Here is a 20,996-nt window from a genome sequence, read left to right on the forward strand (position 1 = left end):
ATTTATTTACAGCCAGCCTCACAAAGGCGGTGGAGTGTGTGGAAAAACATTACCCAGCTTCCTGGGATCCTTAATAAAAAAAGGCTAGATGACATCAGATCATTAAACTTCTAGCAACCAACCGTGCAAGGTGAGCCAAATGGTGTCCTCTCTTGGATGACCTTTCTTTTGAACAACTCGACTTATATAACACATCTTGCACCTCCTTGTGCATAGTTGAATTATTTTGTACCTCTGTAAAGACATTAAGAGACCTTCTCAAATGTGTTCCAGCTAAAGCTGTTCAATGCAGAACCGTGCTGAGCTGAGCAGCGGCGCTGGGTGATGTGTGGCGATTCATCAGTACACATCCTGCTGGCAGACCCGCGTCCCCGTGGAGAGTGTTTTGGCTGAAGTGCTGTGTGTGTGGAGCCACAGTTACCACAGCTTAGCCTGCATTGGCCTCAGCATTCCTGACAGCTTTATTTTGGTATTTTAGAGTTGACAATTAGTGTGGATTGTGGATCTGCTGTATTGACATCTTATTCATTTGGTCTCCCCAACAAAAATCTTTTTTTTTTTTTTTTTTTTTACTGTAATGAAGCTTCCATGAAATGTGGTTAATGGCCATGTATAGATACACATACACATTACGAATAGTAATAGGCCTATAGGCAATAGGTTTTCCTTGGAAAGAGGGCATGTTCAATGTAGAGGATTTTTTTTTTTTTGTGTATGTTTTTTTAAGGGTGCCATGACTGCCAGTATGTATTTGATATTACGACTGCACTTTACTATTGAGATTGAAGCTTTTTATGGTGGGAGTTCCTTAAATGTACCAACATGAAAAGCGGCTCAAAAGAATAAGGGTGGGCTTCCACCGCCAGAAATACTTTGCGAACCTCTGTCTTTTGTATTTTGTCTGATGTCCAAAGACTTTTGGAACTGTAGTGTGTAAAACATATAGCGATATCATTGATAGGTTTATTTCCACGCCTGTGGTTAGATAGTCGTCTGCTTTTACTTTGCCTGAATAAACAAGAAAATACGTTATGCATGGACTTCTTAACAAGAAAAAACTGCCATCCTTAAGTAGAAGATATCTGTGTCTTGGTGCAGCTGAGGTCAGTGGTTTGTTCTGTTGTTTTTGTGCCTTGTCTTGTTTTATTTTCTTGCTCTGAACATGTTGTGTCTGTTACAGAGCAGAGGCAGCTGGGATTGGTTGCCAGTCATCCAGATTGTAGAGATGTAACATGTTTATGTTTCTGTGTCTCCACTCTTTACCAAGGACTGCCCTTACGACAGACTTGTGTGTTTTAGTACACACAGTTTCTACAGTTTCTATGTACTGTACACTTGGTCTTGAGAAACATGACTTGACTCCTGTACATCTTCATAAAGGAAATGTGTGTGTTGTATATTTATTGTGGTGGTGGTGTTGTCTTGATGGATAGAATTGTTATCAGAGCAAGGATCACATTCTGTTAAATATTTAATCTCCCAACATATTCAGTGCCCAAATATTAAAGCAGTAAGGTTGGGCACTATAGTCCAGACAGCCCTGGCTCTATTTTGGGCTGTGTCATAGGTGACCATTGCTGGCGTTAGACCATGGGTTGGCACAAGGTTGACACAGGACTGCTGGATTGGGGTGGGTTTGTCAGGGTTTCCTTGTTTTCCAAAACCAACTACCATGCCTTACTGGGCCTGTAAGCTCCATAGTGTTATCAATCAGTCTTTCTCAGGAAGTCTGGAGCTGTGTTGTTGGCACTGCAGTCTTGCAGTGGGAAAGGAAGATGCATGGCTTGGCAGTGAGTGTTGCAGTGACCGAGTGTAATAATCTACGTTTATAAAACAAATTCTCATTGGCTCATATGAGTGATTCCTGTGTGCTATGTCATGAGCCTAGGTGTGTGTAGCTAAAGAACAGTGGAGCATATCCTGTACCCCTGATCATGTTGGCAACTTCTGAACCCCTGACTGCTGACCTCCCACCCTTGCCTCCACCCTCCAGGAGTGTCTTGCATGTCACTGACAGCAACAGCAGTAACTCTACCCAGATGTGCTCAGACCTGCAAACCGCCCCCACCCGCCCTCTCTTACTGACTCCCAGGGAATCGGCTGCCGCCCACCCTCTCGCAAAGCGCTGGGGAACTTCTACTTAATTGCTTATTAGGTAGATACTCTTCTTAGAGATTCAGGGGAAGGCTGCTCGCTGCCCTTTTGTGATGGTGCTACACGCTTCCACAGAGCCACTTTAATTAGAGCCAAAATCTCTGCTGTTTGATCTTGCATTTAAGATATTGAGAGAGAGGGGGGGGGGGAAGCAAAAAGGGAAAAACACAGCTTTTCTCCACTTGTCTTGTTTCTGATCAGAGACTGATAAAAATGAAAGCAAACAGTATTCACTTTTTTTATATTGATCTTTATATATTTATCTGCTTATTTATTTTGTTATTCAAAGCAAAACGGTGCCATGCAATTTCAGCATTTTAGTGTTTTAATTCCAGATGTGCTCCCTGTTAGTTTAGGCACTGGGTAAGCTGTAGGTTCTCTCTCTCTTTTACATTGATCTGTTCTCTCTGTCTGGTACTCTCACACTCCTTACAGACTGATGTAGCTGTTCACCCTGTTCTTGTCGTGCAATGCCTTGTGATGAATGTGCTGCACATCAGCCCTTTCTAAGCCACGGTTTCTCGTATGGCAACAGAGTCCTTTGAGTGTACAAAGGTCCTACACATGAAATAAACAGCAAGTCTGACGCATCACAAGTTGTAAGGGCAGTCCGTTTCCCTGTAATGATGTCACACTGAATCCCCCTTTCGCAGTCAGTCAGTGTGACTTGCGACAAGGCTGTCTCCTGCAAGGACGAGTTTTTTCAGTTTTTCTGGATTTTTTTTTCCTCCAGATGCCGTGAATTTTAAGAATCCCAAGTGTGTTTCCTGTTGATTGATTCTCAGTTGGTCAGCCAATATTCTAATTTCCTTTTCTCCACAGGGGGGATTCTTGGGATCCTCTTGCCATTTGTTAGGATTCAAAACCAATAAATTGTTAATTTAAGTTCTCATAATCAGAAGCCCTTTCTGCGTGTGTGCTCCTTTGATCAGCTTTGTTTGAGGCGATGGTGCACATGTTGTCAACAACTGCGAATGAATTGAGACTAGTGGATTCTGGGGCTTTTTCCAGGCAAGTTTAGTTTGTGGTTTTTGAACCTCATAGATTGTTCAGCCTTCTGGGCTTGTTCAGAGAAGACTCCAGGGTCTTTTTTTAAACTTTCGATCCTCTTGATGTATATTTTCAGTAGTTTGTCTGCTTTTGGAATAGTAATTTCTCAACCTTGTATTACTCACTTCTCTCAGCAGATCCAGCATTAAAGAAATGTGTCTGATAAAACTGATAGCTCTGAATTTAACACATTCATTTATGACTCTTGACTTGTCTTGTGAGGCCTCCTCAAAGTGCTTTGCCAATGCAGGGTATATTTGCCAGAGAGCATTGACTACTCTCCACATTGACACTGCCACCCACCTCAGACTGAATACTTTGTCAATTCTTTTGAAGAACAATGTTTAATTATTTGGCATGAGCACAAGAGGTTTTAGGAGATTTACTGTATAACTAATATAATGCATCCAAAAAGTCATCTGTAGCTCCGGATGTTTCTAAAGTTTATCAACTGCAAGTTCTAGTCTATGGTTGAGGCCATGCCATAATATCAGGTTAGGAATGTCCATTTGTAATAGTTTTCCCTCACTGGCTTTCAATAAAGTGCTGTCACAAAAAAAAAAACTATTAACACTTCAAATAATAGTTCATTAGTGAATCCAAAACACAGCAAGCATTTTAAAATTCCCCCTTTAATTGTATCTGCTGTGATGCTTTGCAGCTCAATCAAGTCCTGAAGAAACATAACTGACCTTAAAATGTCCAACTATACTGGCTTTCAAAAAAAATGAAGAGATTCAAGTATCAATCGTGAGAAATTGATTCAATGACAAGCACAGTTATTTTTAACTTATGATCGATAATTTCATAGATTTTTGTTTTTTTCATTTCAGTGGATATATGATTAATTATGTCTACACAAGTTGTTCTACTATGCAGCAAGCATCCCCTTTCAATTTAGTTGATTGGCTGCAGGTCAACGAGGCTCTCGTAGTTGCTGAGTGGTCAATTTTGTTTTGGGCCTTATAGTAAGCTTTACGGAAGACAGCAGTAGTTTCAAAAGCCGTCACTTTTAGCATTGAAATTAAGCAGAGTTTAGCCACGGCTTGAAATGTAGCTTCAAATTTGGAAATGTCATGATATACTGTGCACCCAAGTTTACCACCTGAAGCAATTAGCCAAGAGATTTTATTTATGAACTCCTCAAACAGAATTTCTGACCATACAGCAGGGTATGGTTGAGTAACGATTTGCTTACCCGCCAAATCAACCGATTAATTGGTCTCTCCACTCTGTGGAGCGGCTCCCATTGGTTTTATGTTGGGAAATACAGTACTGTGCAAAAGTTTTAGGCAGGTGTGAAAAGTAAGAATGCTTTCAAAAATATAGGTTTATAGATTATATTTATTAATTAACTAAATTCAAAGTGAGTGAACAGAAGAAAAATCAAAATCAAATCCATATTTGGTGTGACCACCCTTTGCCTTCAAAACAGCATCAATTCTTCTAGATACACTTGCACAAAGTCAGGGATTTTGTAGGCATATAGTCAGATGTATGATTAAACAATTATACCAAACAGGTGCTAATGATCATCAATTCAATATGTAGGTTGAAACACAATCATTAACTGAAACAGAAACAGCTGTGTAGGAGGAATAAAACTGGGTGAGGAACAACCAAACTCCGCTAACAAGGTGAGGTTGCTGAAGACAGTTTACTGTCAAAAGTCATACGCCATGGCAAGACTGAGCACAGCAACAACACACAAGGTAGTTATACTGCATCAGCAAGGTCTCTCCCAGGCAGACATGTCAAGGCAGACAGGGGTTTCCAGATGTGCTGTCCAAGCTCTTTTGAAGAAGCACAAAGAAACAGGCAACATTGAGGAAGGCAACAATGCCAAGCGACTCAACTATGCATGAAAACACAGGAACTGGGCTACAGAAAAATGACAGCAGGTGCTCTGGACTGATGATTCAAAATTTGAAATATTTGGCTGTAGCAGAAGGCAGTTTGTTCGCCGAAGGGCTGGAGAGCGGTACACGAATGAGTGTCTGCAGGCAACAGTGAAGCATGGTGGAGGTTCCTTGCAAGTTTGGGGCTCCATTTCTGAAAATGGAGTTGGGGATTTGGTCAGAATTAATGGTCTCCTCAATGCTGAGAAGTACAGGCAGAAATTATGCATCATGCAATACCATCAGAGAGGCATCTGATTGGCCCCAAATGTATTCTGCAGCATGACAACGACCCCAAACATACATTGACAGTCATTAAGAACTATCTTCAGCGTCAGGAAGAACAAGGAGTCCTGGAAGTGATGGTATGGCCCCCACAGAGCCCTGATCTCAACATCATCGAGTCTGTCTGGGATTACATGAAGAGAGAGAAGCAACTGAGGCTGCCTAAATCCACAGAAGGACTGTGGTTAGTTCTCCAAGATGTTTGGGCCAACCTACCTGCCAAGGCAATGGGTGGTCACACCAAATATGGATTTGATGTAGATTTTTCTTCTGTTCACTCACTTTGCATTTAGTTAATTGATAAATATAATATATTAACATGTCTATTTTTGAAAGCATTCTTACTTTACAGCATTTTTTCCACACCTGCCTAAAACTTTTGCACAGTACTGAATTTGTAAGAAAAATTTAAAACTGAAATCTGTTCAATTATGTTTGCATAAGTATTCAACCCCTTATTCAATTCTCTGTTAGTTAAGTATCTCTTATTCTGACACCAAATGTAGTGACCTAGAAGCATCCCCACAGCATGATGCTGCCACCACCATACTTCACTGTAGGGATGGTGTGTCTTGAGGCATGGGCAGTATTATGTTTGCGCCACACACAGCGCTTTGAACTTTGGCCAGAAAGGTCTATCTTGGGCTCATCTGACCACAAAACCTTTTCCCACATCGCAGCTGGGTCACACTCATGGTTTCTGGAAAACTCAAGACAAGACAGCTTCTTTCTTGCCACCACAGCTCTTCATATGGTTGACTGGTGCACCATAACTCCACTCCCAGCCACTGAACTCTGTAGCTCCTTCAAAGTAATTGTTGACCTCTCTGTGGCTTCTTCTTGTTTGAGCGCTGAGTTTTGAGGGACGGCCTTATCTTGGCAGTACTTGGGTGACGCAGCTCAGATTCCACTTCCTGATTATTGATCCAGCTGTGCTCACTGGGATATCCAAACACTTATATTATTTTATTATTTAATATTATTTTGTACCCTTTTCCTAATCTATGAATTTGTATTACTTTACCCTTATCTTCCATAGACTACTCAGTGGTCTTCATTTTCCTTCAGCTTCACAGCCTCGCCAATGATCCTTCAACAGTGGGGTTTTTATCCAGAAAATGTGACAGCAACTTTAAAGGTTCAGAGATGGAGGCCAATGGTAAGGTAATTGTTTCCTCATTAGGGCAATTTCATTCATTTGAGTAAACCGGGAGCTTCCACAGGACAGGGGTGAATACTTATTCAAGGAACATATTTCAGTTTTTTTATTTTTCTTACAAATATTTCCCCCCAAAAAACAATGTCACCTTACAAGAACTGATTTTGAGTTTCAGTGTTTAACATAAAATATCAAACGGAGCAAAATTTTATTAATGTATCATTTGTAATTCGGTAATATGAGAGAATTGGTCAGGGGTCTGTGTGTGTGTGTATGTGTGTGTGTCACAAGTGCTCATATTATTCTGCTGGGCCACTGTACAGCAACGACAAAACCAGTCTACAGTTTAGGGGAACAAATCAAATCACATACAATTGTCTTCAAGAGCATAGACCTGGATTTGCATAATGTCCTGGGAAACATTATTATTATTATTATTATTATTATTATTATTATTATTATTATTATTATTATTATTATGTATCTGATGAATCACTGGGATTGGGAAAATGGCGTTCCCCCAGTCTGTCACACATTTCCCCAACACGGTTCACCTCACAGAAACAAACCGGGGCGGGCTTGGATTACTATGGAGGCTGGTGACTCAGGCCTGACTCACTGCTCAGGCTGACATGCTTTCCGCTCATGTGAACCGAAGGCTCCAGCTTCCAGGGGGTGGGTGGCCACGTGCCCTCCAATGCTATCTTCGCTTCACCCACAAACCGCCCTCTCCCACTGTGACACATGAACTGAACATCAGCGTGCTGTTTGCGGTCTGTCTGCATTGCACTGCAGGCTCGGAGCACTGGTCTCAGCTGTTATAACCCCCCTGCTCCTCCGCTTTTTTCACAAACCAGAGCCCTTTCAGTTTAAAGGGTTCCAACACAGAATCATTGCATGGCTACACTCTGGGGGAGGGGGGAAATTAAGAATTACCTAACGGAGCCAACAGGATTGCATAATCCAGAAATCAGGAAAGAATAATCAGTCCTAGACACTGACTTGCTTTACAATGTATGATAAAGGCACTTGGAAGATAGTCAGTCACTGAAACATCATACGCAAGGAAGGATGGTATTGAAACCATTGTTGCTGGCTGTTCATTTAGACAGCACTGTGTTTTGGGTTTGTTGTTTTGTGTCGCGGTATAAATTCAGTTTACAGTGGTTTTGCTTATCTACCAGAGCTACTGCAGTTGTGTGGCAATGCAATACACCCCTGCACCATCAACGCTTTGCATTTATCTGTTGAGACAGTCAGCCTAGTAGTTTCATATCTGGTCAAGAATGACAGGCCCAATTTTTTTTTTTTTTTTTTTTTTTTTTTTTTTTTTTTTAATATTATATATATACACTCACCTAAAGGATTATTAGGAACACCTGTTCAATTTCTCATTAATGCAATTATCTAACCAACCAATCACATGGCAGTTGCTTCAATGCATTTAGGGGTGTGGTCCTGGTCAACACAATCTCCTGAACTCCAAACTGAATGTCTGAATGGGAAAGAAAGGTGATTTAAGCAGTTTTGAGCGTGGCATGGTTGTTGGTGCCAGACGGGCCGGTCTGAGTATTTCACAATCTGCTCAGTTACTGGGATTTTCATGCACAACCATTTCTAGGGTTTACAAAGAATGGTGTGAAAAGGGAAAAACATCCAGTATGTGGCAGTCCTGTGGGCGAAAATGCCTTGTTGATGCTAGAGGTCAGAGGAGAATGGGCCGACTGATTCAAGCTGATAGAAGAGCAACTTTGACTGAAATAACCACTCTTTACAACCGAGGTATGCAGCAAAGCATTTGTGAAGCCACAACACGTATAACCTTGAGGCGGATGGGCTACAACAGCAGAAGACCCCACCGGGTACCACTCATCTCCACTACAAATAGGAAAAAGAGGCTACAATTTGCACAAGCTCAGCAAAATTGGACAGTTGAAGACTGGAAAAATGTTGCCTGCTCTGATGAGTCTCGATTTCTGTTGAGACATTCAGATGGTAGAGTCAGAATTTGGCGTAAACAGAATGAGAACATGGATCCATCATGCCTTGTTACCACTGTGCAGGCTGGTGGTGGTGGTGTAATGGTGTGGGGGATGTTTTCTTGGCACACTTTAGGCCCCTTAGTGCCAATTGGGCATCGTTTAAATGCCACGGCCTACCTGAGCATTGTATCTGACCATGTCCATCCCTTTATGACCACCATGTACCCATCCTCTGATGGCTACTTCCAGCAGGATAATGCACCATGTCACAAAGGTCGAATCATTTCAAATTGGTTTCTTGAACATGACAATGAGTTCACTGTACTAAACTGGCCCCCACAGTCACCAGATCTCAACCCAATAGAGCATCTTTGGGATGTGGTGGAACGGGAGCTTCGTGCCCTGGATGTGCATCCCATAAATCTCCATCAACTGCAAGATGCTATCCTATCAATATGGGACAACATTTCTAAAGAATGCTTTCAGCACCTTGTTGAATCAATGCCACGTAGAATTAAGGCAGTTCTGAAGGCGAAAGGGGGTCAAACACACTATTAGTATGGTGTTCCTAATAATCCTTTAGGTGAGTGTATATATATATATGACAGCTGTCCATCTCTCCTCTCTTTCTCTCCTTCTCTCCTTCCCTCATCAGGTTGTTATGCTGATGGTTGTCTCATCCCAGATAATATGGTGGTCCCAGGGGCACTGTAGCCTGTAGGTTCTGTAGCCTTTTCCCCTGGAGCCAGGCAGAGGAGGCAGTGAGGTGTAGACATAGGGCGCCCTGGCAGTTTCTCAGTAGAGAGGGTCTGGAAGACTATGAGCCTCCAGCAGCCTCCAGGCATTGCTGGGAGCAGTTGCACATAAAACCTGTTCCCAGGGGCCATGTCATATGCCACTCTGACCAGAATTCCCATCGGAGGACAGGGCCAAATTCTGCCAAACGATGCTTGATGTAAGCAAGGGTTTCCGCGATTTGTCACACAAGGGCAGTCCTTGTGGGTTACTGCTTTGCCTGGGAGCTGTGTAGTTTAGTCAGTAGTTTAGTCAACCTTCTTTCAGTCATTGTAAAATGTATCCTGACATGATTTATAGCATTACGGACAGAATAATTACTGAAACGGTTGGTGGTTTGATATTACTGCTGCCCAACAATGCACCTGGGTGCTCCAGCAAAATAAAAAATCTTGATTTCAGTTCCTTGTGCCTCCCCTCCTCAAAATCAGCAAGCCTTTTCAAGGATTCCCCTCAAAGCCCTGGCAGATAACAATGGGATTACCTATGCACCGCATGCCATCAGTAATCGTACCAAAGCACAACATTCTGCTAGGCACAGGCTGCGTTCTGTGTTTGTTACAATGATGTCACTCACATCAGTGTTCAGCTCTTGGAATGCCATTGAAAATACTAATGGGCTCCTGGAGGACACGGCTAGATCTGTGTGCTTGTTTGATTTCCTTTGTTTTAAGTGGGCAGTTCCACCATGTTTGGGGCACATCTGGTTTGAAAATGATATTTATTAATTCCCCGACTTAATCCTGAGGCTGCAAAGCCTTCAGCTCAGGCTCCTTGTCTGCAGCACTGCAGGATCTTGCTTCAGAGAATATTGAAATGTTCTTCATTAGCCCACTTGCATGTTCTTAGGCTTGTATCAGCAGGGAGTATCTGTGAGGATGCTGAGGGTAAACAGACCCGAATGCACAGTTATGGGAGCCCTTGGTGAAGCTGTAAACACTATTTAGTTTTGGGTCAGCAGAGATGCGTGAGTAGCAGTCTGTTTTCCTCCTGACAAAAAAAGGGGCATTTTGAACTAGACACTTCTGCGGGGGAGGGAGAAACAATAATTGTAGGTTTAAGTATGAATTTTTAAGCATGTATTCTTGCTTCCTTCGCTGCTTGGCTTCCCCTACACTGCGAACATGCAGTGTGAAGCAGCAGTGAAAGTAAAATATTTGACTTCGGTGCCATTCTTCTAAAATTACTTTAACATGCTTCCCTCTGAGATACATATATATTTCATGGGCAAAAGGCCTTACCCGGTATTTCTTAATTCCTTTGATGTACTCTATAGCTACTTCATTACCCCCCTGTCATGATTCAATAGGTAGAAAAATCACAGGGAGATATGGTTCTTTAACATGACAATTGGTGTACTGTAAGGCCCAAGAATGGTCTAGTAATACAGACTTGATTGGTTGTCATAAATCGAAAATAATTATTAATAAAACTGTCAGGAGGGTAATGAAAAAACCATGTACACCCCGTACAGTTTATATAGATGAGCTAATTCATTAATGCGGCACATGCTAAGCCAGAGAGCGCCAATGTTAGTTTTGTTAATTTGTCATCGTTACTCTGTACAAGTGTCACAGATTAAATTTGACTTCGATCGAGCATTTTTTCCTTGACAATTCGAACACATGCACACACGAATGCACGGTTCCAAACTTTCGTTTCTCATTCAAAAGCGTGCCTAACACACACGCACAAACTGACATACGCACACACATACAAATACAATAATACATATGAATCATGCAAATACACCAAGCAGGATTAAAATTCTATATTGGATAAATGCTGTGTTGGTGGACAATTTAGATTTGCATTTGAGGCATTTACTACAAAGTAAATGGTTTGAAATACCATACAAAATAATACCATACGAAACTTATTATAAATGTTTTTACTGTTTGCTGTGATGACCTCTGAGGGGAAAAAATACCCTAGTTTTTATATTTTACAGATTCCCTGCTAAATTATTTTCAACAACCGGTATTGAACTGTACTAAAATGTAATATATTTCATATGAACTACAGTACCTTACCTTGCTGGAAAGTTTAATCTTTGTACTCGCATATAAAATGCCAGGCACAGACTTGGTTCAGTATAGCTTGATATATATAATGTTTTTCTAATTGTAATTATAAATGCTGTCACGTTTTTTTTCTGTGAATTAATAAGAGATGTGTGTGTGTGTATATATGTATGTATGTATGTGTGTGTATATATATATATATACACACAATTATATAATGCCAGACGTGCGGTTACACTTCCAGTCGGATCAGTACTGTTGATCAGATGTGCACTTCAATGTTCTGATCAGTGTTCCCAGTTTGCCACGCTAATGAAGTGTCAATATGCGTCTGAGTGAAGGTGTGACCTCTCCTACATGTTAATATCTTTCAGTGTCAGGGCGACTTCCAAATCCCATCCTTTTTCCAGGTGTCCCGAGTCCCTGTGGATCATGGACACGGGGTCACTCCACACAGGGAACTACCACAGCTGCCCTCCTGGAGCAAGGCCTAACAGTAATGCTGTCTCCTCCGGTCTCTCGTATCTGCAGGGACGTTCAGAGGCGTGTGTAAGAAAATCGACCACTTCCCAGAGGACGCCGACTACGAGCAGGACGCGGCGGAGTACCTACTGCGTGAGTCTGTGTTTCTGTGCTGTACACACGCACAACACACACATACACATGGACACACGGACATGGACACCTCCCCCCTCACTGTCCTGGTGCTGCCTGGGGCACAAATGTGCAGCAGCGGTCTTGACAGGTTGCAGGTTTGCTCCATACACTGGTCATGAACCTACTCAAACCACAGAGTCACAGACTGTCCTGCTTCTCACGTGGGGCTTGGGGCTGGGGGGAGGGGTTTCACCTCAGCAGTCAGTGCCTGAGCTCATCACGGTCCCATCCAAAGGATAAAGGTAAAAAAATACCAAATAAACCTAAGATAACTGTTCTAATTAGTGCCTTTAGTGCATCCAATTCTGACTCCCCACCCTTTTTACTCACAGTGGACTCTTGATCTGCCTCACGAGTTTGTGCGCACTGCCAACTGATCTCGTGGGACAATCATCTCTGTTTTCTCTCTGCTTGATTTACTGCCTGTTTTTAAATCAGCTGTAAAAACAAGGACCTGATCAAGTCATGTGATTCATTTCGGTAGTTAATGGAGACCCCAGGGGTAGGGATGGGAGGAGAAATTGAGAATTATTTGTCGAACTCCCTCCTCTGACGGATGCTCTCGCCTTTAAAAGGGCAGGAGCTCGGCGTGTATTTGTAGGGGATTTGGTGGTGGTTGGAAAGGATAGGACTGCTGGGGCCCAGATTTGAACAAACAGAAGAGGTCCTTCAACAATCCTCTCGACTAGAGGCGGCCGCTCTTGAGGTGCCACACGGTGATGAAGTAAAGTTTATTCTTCAGCATAATGGAGCTGAAGTGCTCTTTAATCAGCTCTGTGAAACAAACCCTTCTCCTGTGACAAGGAGGGCACTGGGATGGTGAAGCAGATGTTTGTGTGCGATATGAGGGCCGGGTTCTGTGCCATCCCCTGTAGGGCTCCTGCCTGGCTTTGTGCTGCGCTGTCTGTCACTGCGCTGCCTGTGGAATCATTGTTCATGGAAATGTCAGGGTTAGTGACACCTCGCTCTGCAAGATGACGAGAAGTGGGCCAAGGGGTTTATTTCACCTCCGGTCTGAACATTTGATTTGGAATTGGCAATGGCGGCTTTGGCAGTCTTGCATACATCCGTTCCAGTGTTTTTTTGTTTTGTCCCCCCTCCCCCATCCCCCCCCTCCAAAGTGGTTCAGTAACATTGATCTGTTTGATGGCAATGGGACAGTAAAACAGTAATGCTGGGTTCTGTAATCCAGAAAGCACTCATAATCAACTGTGACTGGGACCCCCAACATTGAAGCCTAGTGTTGGGTGGGTTAGAGTTAGTCTGGTTTTCCTCAGGTTAGAACAGCAACCCTTGTGCATTCTCGACACCTGTTACGTTCTCGGTATTATTAGTGAGAGCTGCATCAGTCCTTCCAGTGACTGGGAATCACGAGTTGATGAGGCCAAATGATGTCCTGGCATCCAACACCGGCAGAATTACACTTTCTAGAAGGACACAAGTGTTCTTTAAAGTGGTCAAGAATGACCACAGTGCTCATGAGGTCTGCACTCATTTAATGTATATGAGAATACATAGGTTGTACGCAGTGGCGGTTCTAGCTTGTATGGCTCCCTGGGCGAACCCCTCCGCCAACAAAAATTTAAATAAAAAGCACCATTCAGACATTTGGAACAAAATATAAATAATCATAACATTTAAAACTATATAAATATATATAGATATTGATAGATTCCCCTGCTCCCCCTGCTTCAGGCTTCCAGTGCGGAGACCTGAGGTCAACCTACCCCGCTCCCCTCCCCATCTCGTACTTCTGAGTGGGAGACCTTCCCAGGCAGTAGCCTGCCTAGCTCACAAACTAGAATCAGGGTGCCCACACCAACAAGGTTAACTGACCCACAGTCCCACACGGTGACATGATATCATTGACGTGACGTGCAAATGAGTGATAGAAAACCAATCGCTCAAATGTCACCATTCCGAATTTTTTTGTGAGGTCACCCCGTGCCGCCCCTGGCAAGATGCTGCCCTGGGCAGCTGCCCATGTCTCCTGTACCTAAATTCGCCGCTGGTTGTGCACCATTAGTTGTTGGATGCACAGAATGCTACAGCAGAGGACAGTCCTGGTGAAAATCTTTGAAAACCTTTCAGTTTTAGACTTGATTTGTTTCCACTGTTGTCACTTGATTGGCTGTGAACTGAAGCGGTGTGGAAGGGTGTGGGCACTTTTTTTTTTTTTCACGAGAGAACCAAGCAAAATTAATTTGTCAGAAAATATCCAGCTGTAGTCGAAAGCGTTCACATCCCGCCTTTAAAACCGTAAAGAAAACTGTAAAATCAGTCCGTAGGTAGAGTGAAAAGGACTGTGAAATCTCAATTTGTAAAACTGCGAACCTTTTTCTAAAATTACCCACAATTGGTCTCACTTGAAAAGATAGTCATTGACTAACCATCCTCAAGCTCTTGTCAGAGGATGCCAGCTGTCGTTCAGTAGAGACAGCGTTGATTTTGCAAGGAGCACACAAGTGCTGCTGCTTAAGTTGGAGGAACGGGACCCTTTTTGTGCACATCTTGTCTTGAGTTTCAGAAGGGCGTGGCACAGTGTATCATCTGTGAGGGGCACAGTCTTCTGAGTTCAGATGTCACTGATTTTCAATAAATCCATACATTTCAAAAAAGTAACCATAAAATAAATAAAACCTCAACAGGAGTCCAATCCCTAGCTGTGTTTGTGAGTGTTTGCCATTCACAAAAATTCAGAATGTACAGATTGTTTTGAGTGGATGGTCTCAAGTCCCTGCTGCCTAGCACGCCACTGTTTAAAACGATTTGGGGGACTGTACTGAAGGATACCACTTCAACAGAGAATAATGTTATATACCCTCAGTGTCAATTAAGGGATTTTAAATAGAAAATTGTAAGTAATCTCTCCTTGTTTTATGCTTTTTAATAACCAGCACTTGTGTGTTACAGTATAGCTTTTCTCACCGTGCGTTCAAAGTTAGAAGCTCAGTGGGGGGTGGGGGGTGGGGGGGGAACTTAGTTCTCCATTCAAGAGCGCCCCCTGTGGCTGTACTGGGGTGCAGTGAGTTTGGGAATGTTCTGTATGCTGCACTTGGTGTGAGAGTACTGTCCTGTAGGCCTTCTGTGTTTTCAGTGTGAAAAATAGAGGTTTTTGATGATGTGATTATGGATGGACGCATGCCTGGCTTCATCCCTTCTGAAGCAGCCAACCTAGTATGGTCAATTACCACAAAGTCAAGACTGTGGTGAAATGCAGGTGTCAAACTGCAGTGAAAGATCTCTGAAAGCAGCGACTCTACAGATTGCTGTAGAGACTATTTAAAAATATGTGAATAGTTAAGAATCCTACAAAAATATGACCCTGCTTCTTCTCGTTATACAAATACAATCCAAATATACTTGAAATTGACCAAAAAAGTATCATCAGTAATCATTAATCTTTATAATTGTGTTTGGGGGAGATTTTGATAGAATTTTCTCTGGCATCAGTCAAAGCTTTCAAATTTGAAGTAATTTTTTTTAACCCTGGTTGTGTATCTTGCCTCCTCTGTGGTCTGGGAGCAGGCGTGTGTGTGTGTGTGTGCACGTGTGAGTGTGAGAGTGCGGTCTGGAGCTGACTGGCATGATTCCATTCTGTCCGGTGGATGGGGGCAGCCGTTATTGAATCTGAAGGAGGGCCCTGCAGGCATCATATTGTGTTTCAACGTGCATAACATAAATACTCACAAGCTTCCCACTGACATGTGGACTCCACTGAGCCGCTGCACTGGGCTGTGAGCAGAACACCGATCGGTAATAGCAAATACCTAGGAATATTGAGTCAGTTTAACAGTGTGACTTTATACAAATGAATGTACAGCTAAATATAGATTTTGTTTTTTCTAAAAGCTCGCAAGAGGAAATCTCCTTCCTTGTTTTGGATACATGTATTTACTGGTTTGTTTTTATTTTCTCAGTTCATAAAAAGGAGAGAGTGTTTTTTGCTTCCCTTTTTTATTTTAAAAAGCACATTATCAATTACTATAGATACCATATTTAATGGGATAAAGTATAAGAAGTGTAGTTCTTGTTGCTGATGATTTAAGCCTTGTGTTGGGACTGCCGAAGCTGATGAAAAGATGAAAAAACTAAGCCAGTGTTACCCACAGTGATAGTTAGAATAATGTTGTTGTTGTTTTTCTTCCTACATTTAATTTATTTAAGGTTCCTGGAGTCAATGATTTTAGAATCTGATGTTTGGGAATGATACTGTGGCAACCATGAAGATGAGGCATAGCTGCTGCCTTTAGACCAGGAGAGACCCATGTTTGTCTATTTCACAAGAAGGATTCTGTCTTAATGTCTCTCGTTCAAAATGCATTTCTAAGTACATGTATAAAGGTATTTAATAAATAATATGTACAGTACATGCATACATACATACATAGATAGGTGAGTCCATTTCCTTCTGGTTTCCATTTGGGCTGTCCTCTGTTCCATGATTGACCCCTTAACTGGACTAATAATTAGCTTAATTAGGTAAATAGTGTTTAGCACCTCACCCTAGGCTGCGGCTTACATATTAACTATGGAGGCTTATAAATTACAGCACTTGAAATGGGCACATTTGTAGCCACTGACAGTTTAATTAAGGAAATGATCGGCCCAATGAAGGGTACAATCAAGTTACTGAAATCCAGGCTGCCCTGAAGAAACACTGGGGGCCCAACCGGCGCAGGCATCCAGGGGATTATGGGTAGTTGAAAGGAAGAATTGGAAGATTATTTTTTTTCCTCCAATTCCCACAGACACAATTTGCTACAATCTTATGACTCTAACTGACCCAAACAACATTTACCACATTTGATATATGAGCTTGATTTACCTCAATTCAAACTTAAAGGGTATTCCGGATTCATCTAGAAACCAATTTGCTTCCCCCTGTTCCACCCCCCCACAGAGATTTATAAGTCCCTTTTAAATTGCCACTTTAGAAAGATTTGGAAATAACTAGTGCTGATAAATTAACCTATTAAACAAAAAAAATTAAGAGAATCTTGGAAGGGGGGCACACCTGCATACCCCAGCACTCCCCAACACGCTTCAGCCCTCATAGACAAGAGCATTTACTCTTAATTACTTCTCAGTTAAAAGGGACTCCCAGTCATTGGTGATATTTAGGGTGAACATTATGCCAGACAGAGACATGACATTGCAGGCCTCCTGTCTTTGGTCAGCCCAGGCCTCAGCTTTGAAGCTCTAATCCCCCTCCTTGTAGCACTCCGCTTTTACACATGTCCTGGCCATGGCGATTTGCAATTTCAATATGTAATTAAGGGCTGTTTGGGCAGCGATACATTTTTCAAGGATACCAAGAAAAAGGGAAAATGGGAGAACAGTGCATTTTTCCCTCGGGCTTCCATATATTAATGAGGTGCACTATGGGAGATTGCTGATCCTCCAAAAACAGAAAATTTAAATGAATGAACAGCAACAACAACAACAAAAAAAACACACGACTTGGATTCCCTGGAGGAAAGAGCAGATACCAGGAGCTGAAGGAATGTGTTGCATGCATTTCCATCTTGAGAGAGAAGAAAGGCATTTGAACACAGCGAACAGCAGGGTACTGTATTGTACATGCGCTTGAACATGGAAAATGGGTTTCCAATGTGTAAAATGCTTGGAAAAAGGACCAGTTTTCCATATCAATAGTAAATGTAAGGAATAAGCCAATATATATATATATATATATATATATATATATATATATATATATATATATATATATATATATATATATTAAACACAGTAGGTATTTTTCCAGTAATTAATTGTCCAAGAAATTGTGTGTAATGTAGAAATTGTTTACCTGTTTATATCTGTGGGACACCGATCCAAAAAGAATAAATTCCTCTCAACTTAGTTGGTTAATTTATTACTGTCAATATTTTTTATGTTTTATTTAATATTGACAGTAGCAAAACAGAACAACACTTAAGAACCTGTGACCAAAATGATTAAGTTACACTGTAGGATTGTCATGTTGTTTTTAACAACTGGCAATAACTGTTTTATTTGTACAATTTATTTGCCTTTCTAAGCTGTGATGGAGGTTTAGGAGGGCTACATTTAGATTACACTGTGCATTTTGTTACATTAAGAAAAGTTGTTCAAATCTATTAATTTAAGGATAGTCTCATTTGGAAATTTCACTGCAAACACCAATGTTTTGTCACAATGAAGCATTAGAAAAAAAAAAAAAAAAAAAGCTTGCATTTGACACTCAGGGTCCCTTGTGGCCAAAATGATAAATGACTTTGCAGGCCATTTAAATGCAAAGTAAAAGCATTGTAATCGGTCGTAGGTTGGTTATTTATTTGTGTTTTTATTTACGTGCAGGGTTTAAAACGCTTCCCCTAGCTTCTGTTCAAAATGAAGTAATACTTAATGATAAAACGGGTGGTTCTAATTGTTTTCTTTCTAGGACCAATGTGTCTTATCGATTTTTATTTTTATTTTTTTTAAACCCATTTCCAGTCTTCTTTGAAAAGTAAGATTAAGCAGTAACAAAGTCATGCCCCAACGCAGATATGAAATGCGTACAAAATACTGTTAACCTTTCTCTGGTTCCTATTCATTTGTGCTGAAGGCCGCGTTTAAAAGGTAATGCAGTACTGTCAGTACAGCCTGAGGTGGCAATATAAAACCAGGTAAAGAAATTGGAAATATCTGGGGCAGAGAGAGTAATCAAAACAGCAGTGGAAGGCCCATATTTCACATTTTTCCTGTGTTGAGCTTCCAGTAATAAGATCCCTAAATGAACAGCTAAACAATACAAATAGTAAATATGTAAACATTATTATTTGCCTCCACAAGTACATCTCACAGGTTTTGTAACAGCAGAGAGTGCTATCACACAACACAGAATGACAACAGTCTCCTAGCATCAGACCTATTCATGTTGTTTTCAATCTTAAACTCCAGAATGTGAGGGGACAAATAAGACGTGTGATGTTAATCCTAATTAAGAAATTAAGCGATGCATATTCATGTTCACAAATACTTAATCCACCCCCGACTCCTTTAAATTAATAGGCTGATGGAGAATAAAATGTATGTTGCAATTCTTGCATTAAAAGCAAAGTATAATCTAACTGGAGGTTCCCAATGCTACAGTCCCACCTTGGAAAGCCAGATTTGTAAAATACTTTTAAAAATGCTGCATAGGAAGCACAGAATAAACTACCTAATTCCTCCAATAAAATAGTAAAGTCAAATAGTTCATCCCCTTACTCAAAATAATAACCATCCTCCATATTATCAATTGACTGGATGTTGAACAGAATGTATATATAGCATTTGATTAAGTAAAGAAAAAGCAGAATAAATATATGACACACACACTATATTATATACACATACATATACACACACCCTAAAGACAACTGTTCAGATTTAATTTTGTATTTTAATGATCTACAATGTAATGTATAATTTAGGCCTCATGGGTACCTGAGTGACATACTCTTATGAGCATTTTATTCTTTATGCCTGATAATAAAACCTCCCAATTCCCTTTCTTACAATGATGGGAGTCTGTGGTGTGTGTCAGACTGGCACCATTTAGAAGATCTCATTAATTGGGTGTTTGTCACATTTAATAGATAAAACTCTGTCCCCAGTCAGACTAACACCACCATTAACAGGCTTCTGAACCAGCTTCAATACATAGATTTCCATATTAAAGGAGAGTGCTTTGTCACATTCATGTCTCCCATTCTCAAAAGTCAACTTTCAGATGGAGCCAGCCTGATTACACAGTATTATTTGATGATCATCTTCTATAGTTGGAGTCGCTTTTTACTGAGGCATTTGCAGATACAACAACAATAAAGCAGCAGCTCAAAATCTGTGTTCAGCATCTAGCCACAATACAACTATAGTATTTATTCTCTCCTGTTCTTTAAAGAGCTCACCGCAGCTTGTTTTCTCACGGTGTGTGTCCTGCAGGGGCTGTGAGGGCGTCCAGTATCTTCCCTATCCTCAGTGTCGGGCTGCTGTTCATGGGCGGCCTGTGCGTGGCGGCCAGCGAGTTCTACAAGAGCAGACACAACGTCATTCTCAGCGCCGGGATTTTCTTTGTCTCTGCTGGTAAGGTCTGGGGTGGGGGGTTGCATTTAGTCTTTTTTTTTTTAGTCATTTACATTTATTTATTATAACACCTTTTTTCAAATCCTAAAACCATGGGTTCCTAAATCTATTACTCATTATTATCTACTGCTCAGATTCTACTGAGCTTCCAGTTACTTCATTAAACCCTTAATTGAGATAATTTGCCTAATAGGACTTTTAAATTATCATCAGGTCTTACACAGGGGCAGATTTCAAGTTACATCAGACATAGTAAAACATAAATATCCTCTCATAAGTGTGCTGGAGAAGATCAGCATCAATAAAAAGTACAAAGAGCTCCTGCTGACTGCATCACACATACATCCTTTTCTCCTCTGCAAGGGGACAAAGGTTTATTAATGACGGTGGCGAGTTTTATATCCAGTGCCATGCCCACACCCCAATATTATGGCATCTAAGTGTGTACATACCTGTCTCTAACTACACTGTGTTGTACACAAGCAGCAGATTGTCCCGGCTTCTAATCTAAAGTACATTAGCTTAGAGGAACAGCGAATGGATGCTCCATGTCAAACACCCAAATCGTGTTTACATATTTGTTGAGTTCTGGCCCCGGCGCTGGCAGCAGGAAGCTTATCGGCAGCCCTCACTGCAGCTTAAATATTTGCAATAGATCTCATTAAGCACTCTGGAACACTGACTTTTGCTTAATTGAAAATCCATGACAGCGATACGTAGCATCAGGCAACTCCATCAGTGAGCTTGCGAGTTCAAAATGCCTGTGTGTGAAATTGGGACATTATTAATCGTAAGTCTTGCAACATAGATATCCGCGAAGACGTACCTTCCTCTAAAGCTACCATGGGGGGGTCATGTTTGTATAGATGCATACACACACACTGAATTCCAACAG

General features: G+C 41.4%; 1 protein-coding gene across 1 annotated transcript in view; it reads left to right on the plus strand.

The window, feature by feature from the left end:
- Positions 1–20,996, plus strand: part of LOC136712830 (voltage-dependent calcium channel gamma-3 subunit) — a 48,913-nt gene that overhangs the window by 21,809 nt on the left and 6,108 nt on the right. The window contains exons 2-3 of the mRNA XM_066689623.1: positions 11,879–11,962; positions 19,961–20,101. Of these exons, the coding sequence (XP_066545720.1) occupies positions 11,879–11,962; positions 19,961–20,101 (225 nt within the window). The remainder of the gene's footprint in view (positions 1–11,878; positions 11,963–19,960; positions 20,102–20,996) is intronic.

The sequence above is a fragment of the Amia ocellicauda genome, chromosome 17 (assembly GCF_036373705.1).
Source record: "Amia ocellicauda isolate fAmiCal2 chromosome 17, fAmiCal2.hap1, whole genome shotgun sequence".
In the NCBI taxonomy this organism is placed as follows: Eukaryota; Metazoa; Chordata; class Actinopteri; order Amiiformes; family Amiidae; genus Amia; species Amia ocellicauda.